A 13,979-nucleotide genomic window follows, 5' to 3' on the forward strand; every position below is an offset into this window, starting at 1 on the left:
GGTAGAATAGAAAACTGGGATCTGACTCTAACTAAATAAACAAGAGTCGACGAACCTGAAGTCATTACACAGGACTGGATTAATCTGCATGTATTGCTCACTTTTCTTTGAAATTTCTGTTTGATTCAGCACATGTTGGCTGGCTTGTCACTTTGCGTCTCTAAATCAGTCGTGGGAAACTGACGGTCCGGGGCCCACATGCGTCCCTCGGTCTAATTTTGTACTGCCCTCAAAGTAAATGCGCAAAATTACTCCAAAAATAAACAAAACTCCAAAAAAATACACAAAATGACAACAAAATACTTTGAATTACTCTAAAATCACACAAAATAACAACAAAAACACTTAAAATGAGCGAAAAATATTGAAAAAACAGGGTCTCAATGGTCATGAAATTCCTGGAAAAGTTATAAGATTTGAAAAACAATTTTCCAGTTTTGAAAAGTCATGGAATAATTTAACAGTTTTAGACTAGATTTGGAAATATAGCCTATTTTATTTTAATGTTTAAAACATGATCTCACAAATTCACTGTCCAAGTAAGTTAGTTTGCGCGCTTCTGAGATGAGCCTAGGAGCATCAGTGGTCGGAATGGGATATCAGACTTTTAGAAATGCCTGGAAAATGTGCATTCAATGCAATTCAGCTGCAAATATGAAAAGAGATGAGAGAACATGGATGTAAAGTACAGACAGAATGGGTTGTAAGGAACCAAGAACAGTTGGAACACCTGTAGGAATTATAGCACCAGCTTTCAAGGCTGATTCAACCTTCACTGCTGCAGAACAGCTTTAAATTGTTAACCCACTTCATGTACCCTGAAAAAGGCCTATTTGTATAATTCTAAAATGTACAACCTTTTTTTTACTTCTGGTTGTTCAGTACTTACCTTTGTACCTTTTCAAGCTATTCATTGGACTGGGTGTTCTAAAAGCTTTGATTGGTAGTGTAAGTCTAAAATTGTTGTCAGCAACATGAGGGAAGCAGCACTCGTTAGTCACGCTAAGGAGAAAAAGCACAGTGACAACCAAAAGGCGGCTCTGCTGCACCTTCTCTTGGCTTTGTATAAGACCTTTACAAATCCATGGGCGTGACGCAACCTTTCAGCCAATCCGAGATCTTTTTACAAAGTGCTCCATGAGCTGTTTTGGGGTGTTGCTATTGGCTGCTTGAGTAAAGTAGATACACAGTCAAGTCCTTTGTAGTAAAGTGTAATGGTTAAATGGTAAAATGTAATGACATTCCAGCTGGAGAAGTCGCCAAACACAGCAGTTACATGGTAAAGCAAGCGGAAAAAGGAAGAAGCAACAGTCTAAAGGACAAACAAAAGGGGTGGGGGGGGGGGGGGGGGGGGGGGGGGGGGGGGGGGTGAGCAACCGCTGTTCAGAGCAATAACTACAGAGTAATACGTACATTCATGTCAGAGTCTCTAAAACACCAGAGAACTCTCCAATAACACAATATAACATCTCTATTGAGAAAAAAATAGCTAAGAGCTCCACAGTTTTGCGCGTTGACAATGATACGGGTAAGGGACGGTAGATTTTGAAACAGGGAGGGGAGTGCGGGTGTCTCTCGATTCTACATACTGCAGCTTTAAGACGGACAGAAGGATGAAGACAGATGGGAAGACATTATAAATGTTACTACATAAAAGTTGCTATTTTTGACATTTATTGTTTTTGCGCTATGTAAATGATGCTTCTTTGTGCTGAATGAATTAATAAGGTTTGACTTTGAACGTAATTGCACCATTGTACGGTACTATATGATAGATAAGTGATGGATGTACCTATCATTCCCTGTGCCACATTTTTGTTACTAAGTGTGGCACACTCGCAGACCTCTGTTACACTAGTACACTGGAAAGGCCGCTCATTTCTACTCTCTAATGGTCTTGAATAGATCTTAGTGCTTCTGAAAAAAACAACAAAATGACTCCAAAAATACATTGAACAACTACAGAAATAGCATAAAAGTACACATGACATGAATGTTGATAAAATGACCCTCACATTTCTGTGGCCCTCACTGTGATAAAAGTTGCCTTCTTTCATGGCTATGATTGAGCTTTTGAAAATGACAGTCAAGAAGCTGCAGTGCATGTTCCTTTGCTAACTGAAGTGTTAGCAAATCAAATGTGTTGAGATGTTGTAATAAACACTATTTGTCTTCTGCTAAGTCCTCTTTATAGTTACTAGATGGTGTTGTAATCTATTACAGTTTCACACAGATAAATCTATTCACGGTAACGGTCTTGATGCACAATGACAAAGTGACTGATATGGGATTAATTCATGTTTGTGATTTTGTAAATTATAAGCATGCTTTCAGTGTTTTGTAAGTGAAACAACTTTCTCTTGTGTTCTCCTCAGACTGTGGAGCATGGCTTTCCTCACCAGCCGAGCGCTCTGGGTTACAGTCCCTCTCTGCAGCTGCTAGCCATCGGCACTCGCTCTGGGGCCATCAAACTGTATCCTTTACTCTGAGATTCAGGGATTATCTACTAAATATCGTCATGTTTGAACTGGAGGAAGCTGTCGTATTCATTTGCCGTGACGCGGCTAAAGCCTCTACTGGTTCTAATTTTCTTTTCCCACACTGTGGCCTCAGTCTGTCACTGACTGTCAGTACGTTCTCCCACTGTCACAGAGATGCACAATGGGTAGATTACGGCTTCACTTGCTCTCATTGGCTCTTCTGCTCAGACAATACAGACTATTGTTCCCAAAGGAAAGAGTTAGAAAGCTTTATTAAAAGAAAGTCTGTCCACAGAAAGTATCAGCAACACATAAGTCCATTAGTAGTATGAGCACATTTTGGAATCATTTTCAGTCATTTTGATGACATTAATTCTCAGCCTTCATGTGAACTTCTAATCATTTAATTATTTAACTTTATTCTATCGCTGAGTGAAAATGTGTGCATCATTTTCATTAATGTACCGCAGGTAGCGGTCGTCATAAGTCCTTGTCAAGCAGCCACTGGTACTAAGTATGTATGTATAATACATTAGTGCTGTCAAGGTAAAAAAAAAATCAATGATTAATTACGCTCTGTAATTAATTGATCTAAATATTCACTTTTGTAATCTTACAAAAAGATCAAAACTTGTTCTGCTTTGGGTTGGGTCAGACATAAGTTGGTTCAGACGATGCTATCTGTAGCACCGCTTCTAGCCCCTCCCACATTCTTTACCACTGAGAGTGGTCGACTGTCCACTACAATCATTCATCACTGACTTTGTTCATTTGTCAGTCATGGATTTATTCATTTTGGTTTTGAACCCTGTCTGAGTGTCAGTGTGGATTGGAGACACTGTCTGCTCCACTAGGACCATTTGGCTTTACTTGAGTCTTGAATGAGAATGAGAACTGATCCATTTGTCAGATGATCATCATGTGCTGGTCCTCAAAGGTAATGGTGGATTGTATTGTCAATGAACAGCATTTCTAGGAATGGTTTGAGGGGAACAGATCCATAAATGTAGCTTTTTAGTTTCCCACTAGATAACACTTGTTTTGTTTTCTTTAGGAACCACTGTTTGCATGCTACGAGTAGGAGAATAATATATATCAGCACAGATCATACATACTTTTAATTATTATTTTTAGTGTGGTACATTAGAAAACGGTCTACCATAGTCTAGTTAAAGTTATGAAATTGAAAACTCCGACTTGTCCTTGACCAGCAGTCAGTTATGGAGCTCCAGGTGTGGAGTTTATGGGTCTGCATGATGAGAATGCAGCAGTCACTCAGGTTCACTTTATGCCCCACCAGGTACAGTAAGAAGTTGAACCACACAGCACTGTTGACTTTGCGCCAGTCATTTCATCTCTTCTCATGTTCTTGTTCAGGTTGAACTGGTGACGCTGCTGGATGACAACAGCCTTCACATGTGGACTTTAAGAGGCCACAAAGGGCTTTCAGAACTTCTAGAGATCGGACGCTTCACGCTGACTGGACCACCTGGGTAAATCACATCGTAACTCACAGGTTGATGCTTAGTGCTTACTTTCTTTAAATATAAATACATATTAAATGCATGTTTTCTGTAACATGCCTCACAGAGGGAACGGAATGACGAGCTGCGTTGATAACGTGGCATTTTAGTATAATTTAAACTGAGAATGAATAGAAGCTTTCTAATCAAATGACTATAAATACTCAATGTGCAAATACCTGAAAATAACTGACAACAGTTACTATTTAAAAGCACTGAATGCTTTGTTATCCTACAGAATATCATCATCACTTTCTGATTTTCTTTATTTTAAAAAACAGAAGATTTTCTTTCTTGGCTTACATTAGACATTACTAAATTATCAGTGAAAGAAATTACTATTTAAAATTACCAAAAAATAACCCTCATTTGTTTTATGTTTTTATTAGTTGCTGGACTCAGTTAAAACATTTGATCAAATTGATTGGAGACTTTGTAATTAATTAATCTCAATTAATCTAAATTAATCACATAAAAGTATTTGACACGAGAAGCAAAGTTTTCCAATTTAAATGGATTTTGATACAGAAATGAATCAATAAATAATCTTAAACAACAAAAAAGTGTTAACATTATGTACAATATGATTAACGAATATTATAATGCATTGTTCACAAAGCACAAACTAAGCTATATTCACGTTTTTCTGCATTTAAATAAAAAAACAGCACTTACTAAGGAACATTCCAGAGAAGTGGAAACTGAACATGGCATGAAATAAACAGAGCAACTGATAAACCTGATGAATTTAGTTTGAAATAGTCTTTCTGCATAGCAGTTAAGTTGTCAGATGATGCTATCTGAGTGTCTGTGCTAGCTGCTACATATTTAGCATTGACGTGGCAGCAGAGGCTACAAAGCTGCAGTGATAGACAAACTCTTTCTTCTACACAGCTGGGCTTTTGTTTTCCACCCAATGTTATTATAAACTCCAATTAACACCCACGAAGCACAGCATCGTCTTCTCCTCAGGGTCTCCCAGTTGTAGTCTGTGCATCAGTATTATGGGTTTACATAGAACTCATGAACTGAGAAAGGTTCCACGCTGTTTGGAACGCAAAAAAAAATATCCCAGCTCTAGTTTATATATGTCTAGTTAACACCAGAATGCTGTAATATAGAAAGTCCTCTTTAGTGTCACTGATTGTTCTCATGTGCGATATGAAATGTTTGCATACCCACGGGCACCAGGTAGGCCGCATGGACCATGTGAGGTGCCCTCAGGCCTGGTCTGAAGCTCTCATCTCCAATGAGCTCCATCTAAAATCTTATTTACTTGCCACGCTTCAAACCCACACAGATAAATACAGATGACAGATGTAGTCAGTGCCTCAGCAGAGTTACACACTGATGCACTTTATACGTTATTAATATTAAATTAACCATCTTTAATGTTTATTTTCACTGAAACATTGTGACATGTTTTTAGGAGGCACAGATTTGGTAAATGGGTTGTGATAAGACGTGTGAAACTCAAGGCTTGGGGGCCAAATCCGGCACTTTAGATCATCCAATTCAACTTGCAGGAGAAAGTAAAAAAAGACAGAAAAATTACAAAATATTGTGTCATTTACCAAATAATTCAGTTGTTGATATGTCAACCCTCCTAAATACACTAATTCAATGAAACTCCACAATATTTGTAGGATTGCAATTTTCCCAAGCTTTTATCACAACTTCAGTCATTATAAATCTATAACTCAATTTCCAGAAATTAAATAAAAAATTGTCCCAAAAATTTCTGAAATTTAAAAGAGAAAATCCTGCAGGGACTGATGTCACTTATTGCTTTAATATTTCGACGCTTTACATATTTTATAGATCATTTATACGTCAAAGTACAAACTTGGGGAAATTATTGTTGAAATTGCTCAATCTAAAATCTGTGGGCCACTTAAAGTCCGTTTAAAGCAGAAATAAATGTGTGTTAGGAGTTTGTCACACCACAGAAATATGTCATTGATCACTGAGCCAAATTTGGAAGATGAAAAAAATTGCTAAGTATATAAAATTAGGTCTCAAAAATCATGAAAAAACAAGCACTTCTCTCTGCTCTGAGACGCTGAGGGCGTGTTAGAGGCGCTTGAACCACGCCCACGCGCGGGATAGGGGCCGCCTCTGTGTCTGTGTCTATGGGAGAGAGCATTGTGAAGCGACAGTGCTTCCAATAGTGTTTGCATCGGGCCAAACGAGGTGTTAGTGGAAAGGTCTGCTCCGCCCGAGTCCGAATATGTGCATCCTTCTTGGGTAGAGTCGCTCATTTCATGGAAAATGTGGCACCAGCGGACGCATTTTTTCCCCGATTCTCAATATGTGGTTTGTTTTCAGCTTGGGGCTGAATTGCTCCCGCTGGAGTCCACTGAAGTTTGGTGTGCTTCAGCAGCAGGGCAGGGTTTATGCTAATGATGGCTCCGTTACGTAACACGTTTATGATTTCTGACCCGCCCATTATATCCTGAACACAGTTTGTGATTATAAATGGTGTGAATGAATGGCTTTTTACATGTTTTAATGAATACATTTATGACCTATTTAACCTGTTTAGAAGAAAATGTCAGAATTTGCTTTACACGGTTTTTAAGCTCAAACTACTTCATATTTGGGCCCTGGAATAAAATGAGTTTGACAGCCCTGAAAAAAACACAAAGTGCATTTAAGTAAAATACTACATAATGGGTAAATTGTACAAACGTTAAATTTTTTATGATTCTTTAAGGTTCTTAGTGACAAGTAAAATAGGAACATAAAGATTTCCTGTGAAACAAAATTATATTTGTAACAATTGCAAAAATGAGGAGAAATGAAGTGCTGCATGTTGAAACTTGAAGTGAATATGTATTATTTAATAAGTGTGTTTTAAACTGGTAGCCCTTTGTACTATTAACTAGCTTTGAAATAGCTTACAGCTTCAGTAAGGTTGGTGACCCCTGGTCTACATTCTGCTCTAGATCTGTCCATCACATTAAAACATGTCCAAACTTTTCTGTTTTATTTATTTAGTCAGTTCTTATCTAACCTCGACCATGTACTTTGTGTGTGTACATCTTTGTCCTCTCGTGTCTCTCTTCCTCATTTCTTCCAGTTTTGTGCACCTTATACAGTGCTGTCTGTAGCTCCGCCCCTCGCCGAGATGACAGAGCCATTTTTACATGGCTGAAAAACTGAAACAAATCAGCTCCCAATCAGCAGCAGACTCCTGTTGTTGACTTCTATCTATCTCAGAATCTTTGGAGCTCAAATGCGCATCAAACATTTGATTTAGTGCACGTGCTCCACTTATGTGCACCCCTGGTTATAGAGTTTACTATGAGCAATCTGTCATCCTAGTGATCTTAGAAGTCCGTTTAGGGACTGGCTCATTATCGAGCCTTCCACAGAGCTGGACTATGACATGATCTTCCTCAGTAAAATACAATCCTCAGATATATCAGGTTTGTTAGACTTTGGTGTGATGGAATAGAAGTCTTCTAAACTTTTTGTTTTGTATTCACAGTTTTCCCTGATTGTTGAACACAGTTAGAGTAATAGGAACCCGGTCCACAGACTAAAACACCAACTGGCTCCTCTTATGGAGCTAATTTGTGTTTTTCCGGTTTCCAGAATATTTTTTATTTATTGCCAATATCCTAAAGCTGTTAAAATGCGCGTCGTCCTCAGGGCTCCTCCCAGTGTGACCAGAGTGACGTCGGTGCTGGCTCACTCTTCAGGAGAGCTGCTGCTCCTCGGGACGGAAGGCGGACACGTCTTCATTGTGGAGGTTCCAGGATTCCGTGAGCTGGAAGAGAGGAACATCAGCCTTGATCAAGTCGCCAACAGGTCAGAAATCCCATAATTAAATTAAATTAAATTTAATTTATTATGCTATTTTTCACTCATCTCCATGTTTTCTAAGAACCCCAAAAACACAGGTTGAGGTTTTTTTTTACCAAACTCGCCTGTTTTCCAGAGTTTTAGAGCTAGGTAACACTGCTCCTCAGGGAGGGGTTAAATGCAGAGAACACATTTAGTGTATGTAGCTTTACATATATGACAAAGTACTGCTGTTTAATATTTTCTATATTAAACCGCAGTGTTTGTTTTACATGTGAGGTAGTTTAAAAGGGAGGAGCTCACATCTTTATAGGGTACGAAGAGCCAGGAGTTTCTGCGATGTGATGTCACAACGCGAGAATAATCTATTTTCCAATAAAAATACATATTAGGTTTACCTGACTCTTCTGATATTATACATCAAAATAATATCATAAAAAATAAAGTGCAACCAACTGTTCAAGTGAAATGAGCATTTGTTAAACCTGCTTCTTTTCGTTTTAACAAGATGGTTATCATGAGGCTTCTGCAGAGCAGATGCTAACAAGCTAATGCTAACATGTACTGCTGTTGCTGAGCAACTCCTTTAGAGTATCTCTGTCTGTGTTAAAGCCAAAGAGTTTCCACACACTGGACCCCGAAGGTGGACTATCGACCTTTTGTGCTCGTGGTGTCTCCATTTTGCTCGTCTGCTCGTGCACACTGCGGAGAGCCGAACAGAGTTGGCCGTAACGTCTTTATTATTAAGACCTTTTAAAACGTATCCATATAAAGTTTGCTGTGCTAAAATCCAATGCGTTATTTCCTTGTATCGATACAAATGATTGATTACCCTTTTAAATGATTTTATATTTATTAATGTCATCTGGAAGGACAACTTGCCAAGCACAGATCATTGTAGTTGGATCGTTAAAATATAAATTGATTCATTGATCTCATGGATCAATCATACACCCTTAATTAAAACCTTCATTCATAGATTTCGTTAGCTGAATTAAATGTTTTCACGTCAACTTTCTCATGCTTTATCTCTTTTCTTGTTGTCTCTTTGTTACAGCGTCCCAGAAGATTACATTGGGCGCAGGAATCTTGAACATGTGGAATCGTTACAGGAAAATCCAGTGAACCCCAACCAGGTGGTCCTCGGATACGGGCGGGGTCTCATGGTCATCTGGGACCTGGAGAAGCAGTGTGCCATGCAGCACATCCCTGCCACACAGGTGACTGTCATGGCTCCCACCTCCTGAGTGGAGTGGAGGGTGTGCATGTGCGTGTCTGACCCTTTTGTTTGATTGCCGATGCGCTCGCAGCAACTAGAGAGCGTGTGGTGGACCGAGGATGGAGAATACATCATCAGCTCTCACAGTGATGGAAGCTACTGTCGATGGATGGTGGGTGGGGAGGACATGAACGATGATGAAGAGAAATCTGACATTCCGTACGGTGAGAGCAAGAAGCTGTGGCTTTAATGATAAACAAGCCGTTTGTCGTGTGATGATGATGAACAATCTGCTTCTTTTCCTGCTGTAGGACATTTCCCATGTAAGGCCATTTCTAAAATAGTTCAGCTTCCTACAGAAGGAGGGTGAGTGAGCTTCATCTACGGCCTGATTGTAATGTTTAACTTGCCCAATATGAGTTACATATTAATCTTTGTGCAAACCAACCTTATCTTCAACCTGTCTCTGTTTGTGCTCAGGCCTCCATTCCTGCTGTTTAGCGGGGGCATGCCGAGGGCCAGCTATGGAGACAGACACTGTATCACAGTCATTCATGGTAAAACGCACGTCGCTCTGGACTTCACATCAAGGATCATCGACTTTTTTGCCATCAGAGACGGGCCACAGTTCTCAGGCAAGCAACACTTTGCCTCCACGTGACACAGTGTGGGAAACAGTCATTTACCCTGGGACAGGCTTATGCTGTGACCGTTATACAGTTTTGCCTTTTCACAGGAAAGTCTTACATGAAATGTAGATTTAACTGTTTTACACATTCATTGATGATCTCACACGATTACATCATATGTTGCAATTGCGTTTTTACTGAAAACAAAGAGCACCAAAAACCCAACACTGTCGATATAAAACATAAAAGTACGTGAGATCTGCCACACATGAATCAAATGCCTAGGAATCACCTCCTGAAAGGCTTGAGCATTAGGTTTTTAACATCAGAGTAAAGAATCCACTCTGCAACTTAAGGGTGTAAGACAAAATAAATTTTACCACCAATTATCACATAGATCCAAAAAATGTCCGAATCGATTTTCATGTTTTTTAATGGAAAAACTTTTTAATTGTGCTAACATATGCATAGCATGTAAACGCCCGGTCACTAGCTGTCAGTGAACGCTCCATCAGACCTTGTTAAACTACCTCAATCAATGCATTTTAGCTGGAAGTTTATTACACTTTATTTTCATAAAACATACTGGGCTCATGTGGTTACTTTTTTAATAATTGAATTACTTTTCAGAATCTGTTGTAGAAGCAAAAGTTAATAGTACTTTGACCGTTTTTGATATTTGTACTCGAATTACAGTTAGTTACCATTTGCTTGTTCTTGCAAGTGGCACACAAGCAAGTCGTAAACACAGCTTAGTAAAGTTATAAAAGTTTAAAACCAACCATATAAGTTTTATTCCTAAAGTATAAAGTTTCATTTTATAAAGGAGACTGTTGGCTTGATGTTGTTTATTGGGGGAAAGTGTTGTAGTATTTTGGAAAAGAAATAAATCTGCTTTATTTTGTAATAATTTTTATGTGCCAGGTGTATAAAACAATCACACTATAGACTCTCAGAAGTACAGGTGGAAACATTCTGTGGACAGCCCTGTTTTTTACAAAATATAAATTAATTTAAATAACAATATTTAAAAATTAACCCTAACCCTATTACGTCATTTCAAATCCAAGCGCTCAGTGCCATCGACATAACATTACGTTAATTACGTTTTTTCACGGATTACTAAAAGACACCCTGGCCAAGGTCCCTCATCAATATCTTAGCTATAGTGTGATATAGTGACCAACTGTGTCCTGAAGGTGGCAGCAGCGTACCTTTGGAAGATAAATTAGCCACTGATGCTTCTATTAGCTAAGGAAGAAGAAGCAGGGATGAGGGAGATTATGGCGCTACGGAGTGATATTGTGAAGTATCCAGCAGCTCACAGCACCACATACTAACACAGAACATGTGTGGACCTGAGTGGATTATTGATGCAATCATGAGGTAAAATAATCAACTAACCGTCTGTGTGATTGACCAAAATACAGTAAGCAAAACATTCAACTGTGAGCTAGATAGCAAAATAATAGGTGACATGTAGGTGGTAGCAGCACACCTTTGGATGAGAGATCACCTGTGATGGGCAGAGCTCAGAGGGAGAGGAAAGGAGTTTACGAGACAGAAAATGGCGCTATGAGAGTTGATGCTGAAGTTCCCACCAGCTCACAGCAGCGCACACTCGACCAGAGCATGTGTTGAACTAAGTGGACTACTGAGAGTGTGGCGATGGTGAGAGAAAACGATCAAAAATGGGGCAAGCAGTGAGACTTGGTATGTCCGGGATGAGGAGGAAGTTGCGTGTGTGGAGAATGACAGGGGAGAGACTTGGAGGAATATCAAAAAGCAAACCATTCAACTCTGACCTAGATAATAAAATAATGTTTTTTCCATCAAAAGCCCGGTCTCAGTGTTATTTTGTAGTTTTATAGAAGGAAATCAAAAAAAGCTGAATGAGTTAGAGCGTAAACATGAAGCCATACAAAATTGATCTTGTGTTTTTACAGCACATAATACTTTCTTCTCGACCACAAGCTAAACTTGCTTTAGTCAGAAATGACAAAGAATTTCAATGGATAAAAACCACAGCACTGTATTTTACATCATTCAGTTTTCCTCTTTCGCGTTTTCAAACCGTCATCTCCTGCTGACGCTGTTCTCCTGCAGAAGATCCCAGTGCTCTGGTTGTCCTGGTGGAGGAGGAACTGGTGGTGATTGACCTGCAGACGGAGGGCTGGCCAGTCATTCAGACGCCTTACCTGATCCCCCTCCACAGCTCTGCCATCACCTGCTCTCATCACATCTCTGCCATTCCACTCAAACTGTGGGAGAGGATCATAGCTGCTGGAGCGATGCAATACACACACTACTCCAAAAAGGTACCTCCATTGTAAAGCACCATCATCGGTTTAGACCTGAATTATGTGTGCTTGCATTTTATTAATAATAATAATAATAATAATAATAATAATGATAATGATAATGATGATAATAATAATAATAATAGTAATTAATTGGCGTCTTTTTGTCAGTTTACAATGGTGCAACGCCTGCTATGGCTGTATAAGCCACTTCTGGAAAGGGATGCCTTTTTGCAGTTATTGCATACAAATGTCACATTAGGTGGTTTACTCAATGCTTCTTTTTCTACATTCTCACTTCTCCTCCCACTGCTGTACTCAGCTGAAGAGGCTTCCCAGTTTGAAGGGTTGATGTCACTGGCCTTCATATCCCACTTGCAGACATTTTTGCAGCAAAGGACAGGTCTTCCAACAGTCCTTCGTACAGGATTTCTTTTGGAATACGGGTGTCATCCATTTGGCTTACATAACCAAGCTATCTGATTCGTCGTCGTGTGAGGAGAGTTAAGATTGTCATCATTCCTGTTTTTTTGACAACATCCTTATTTGGGATGTGAGCCTGCCATTTGATTCCTGAATGCGCCTCAGGCATCGTTGATGGATAGAATTCAAACGCCGATCTTAGTCCATGACTCACTGCCATAAAGTGTAGTACTGAGAACACAGGCTTGGTAGATTTTCATCTTTGTGTTGATGGTTAGAAGTGTGTTCTTCCAGGCACGCTTAGAGTCTAGCCAACATTGTTGATGCCTTGCGATGCGGGTGTTGAGCTCAGCATCAAGAGAGAGATTACTGGATATTGTTGAGCCAAGATAGGTGAAGTTCTCAACAACTTGAAGGGTGTGATTTCCAATGGAGATCCTTGAGATCATCTTGTCCCATGATGTTGGTCTTCTTGAGGATAATAGTCAAGCCAAAGTCTTTGCATGCTTCAGAAAAGCAGTTGATCTGCCTCTGGAGTGCTTCCTCTTAGAGTAAAGACAGCGCAGCATCATCTGCAAAGAGCATCTCTCTCATCAGGACTTTTCACACTTTGGACCATTATTCATTCACACCAGTCATACCAGTGGTGCGACAGGATATGAGCTGCAACAATAAGTATCGGCTTAACATTTTCTCTGGACAATCAATTTATCTTTGTGTAATGTGATTTTATTCCCTTATAACACATTAATTCAAAAAGAGGAAATTATAGTTATTATAGGCTAAATTTTTTTACTCAAGTATCGTGTTTTTTTTCTTTTTCGCCTTCAGTTTGAATAGGACACAATAGATCTTGTATTGATGATGTGAGATTCAGATCACTGTGAAAAGTCTTCTCCAGTTGAATTAACTGCTTGGACAGCAGGCATGATGGGATGAATCACTTCTTACCCTAATGAGCTCATAACTCTGCAACAGGGTCGACTTGATCCATCAGACCACATGCCTTTCCACCAACGCCCCCAAAGTCTAATCTTTATGGATCTGAGCAAAATAAAACGTCACATTTTACTTTCACTATTAAACAACACCCTGAGTTCTACTGTTGTTCTATGATTTGAATTCACTAAATATTGATCACCATATTTCCTAGCTAGTGCTGTCAAGAGATTAAAAAAGTTGAGCGATGAGTTAATTATGCTCGGCAATTAATTGAACTAATTAATTTCCGTTTTTATTCCTACCTAAAATTTCCTGAGAAATGCCCTCAACTTGAGGTATTTTCATTAAAATTAATCACATTATTATGGCAAATCAAAAGATTGATATATAACAAAGTGGCTTAGTTAAGTTATTTATTGTTTTTAACATATTCAGGTGGAGCTGTTTACATTCCTAGTCCCAAGGGCTGCTGCCACCTTTAGTTTAGACCATAAAAATGAAATAAAACATCAATTCCATATGTAGTGCTATAAGTTAGCACATCATAAACAGTAAGAACACTTTCACTGTTCATTTGTCACTCATGGACTTAATTTTTGCTCTGAACCTTGTCATCTTGTCCAGCATGGATTGGCAACACTCAGAGAGACACT

The 13,979-nt window shown here is 39.1% G+C and overlaps 1 protein-coding gene across 2 annotated transcripts in view; it reads left to right on the top strand.

Annotated features, from left to right (window-relative positions):
• The window catches only part of llgl2 (LLGL scribble cell polarity complex component 2), a 58,354-nt gene that overhangs the window by 18,175 nt on the left and 26,200 nt on the right, over positions 1-13,979 (top strand). For both annotated transcript variants that reach the window (XM_028475438.1, XM_028475439.1), the window contains exons 3-11: positions 2,376-2,473; positions 3,699-3,780; positions 3,858-3,973; positions 7,661-7,819; positions 8,871-9,033; positions 9,124-9,256; positions 9,344-9,398; positions 9,513-9,667; positions 11,768-11,979. In XM_028475438.1, coding sequence (XP_028331239.1) covers positions 2,376-2,473; positions 3,699-3,780; positions 3,858-3,973; positions 7,661-7,819; positions 8,871-9,033; positions 9,124-9,256; positions 9,344-9,398; positions 9,513-9,667; positions 11,768-11,979 — 1,173 coding nt within the window. The remainder of the gene's footprint in view (positions 1-2,375; positions 2,474-3,698; positions 3,781-3,857; positions 3,974-7,660; positions 7,820-8,870; positions 9,034-9,123; positions 9,257-9,343; positions 9,399-9,512; positions 9,668-11,767; positions 11,980-13,979) is intronic.

The sequence above is a fragment of the Gouania willdenowi genome, chromosome 19 (assembly GCF_900634775.1).
Source record: "Gouania willdenowi chromosome 19, fGouWil2.1, whole genome shotgun sequence".
NCBI classification, from domain to species: domain Eukaryota; kingdom Metazoa; phylum Chordata; class Actinopteri; order Blenniiformes; family Gobiesocidae; genus Gouania; species Gouania willdenowi.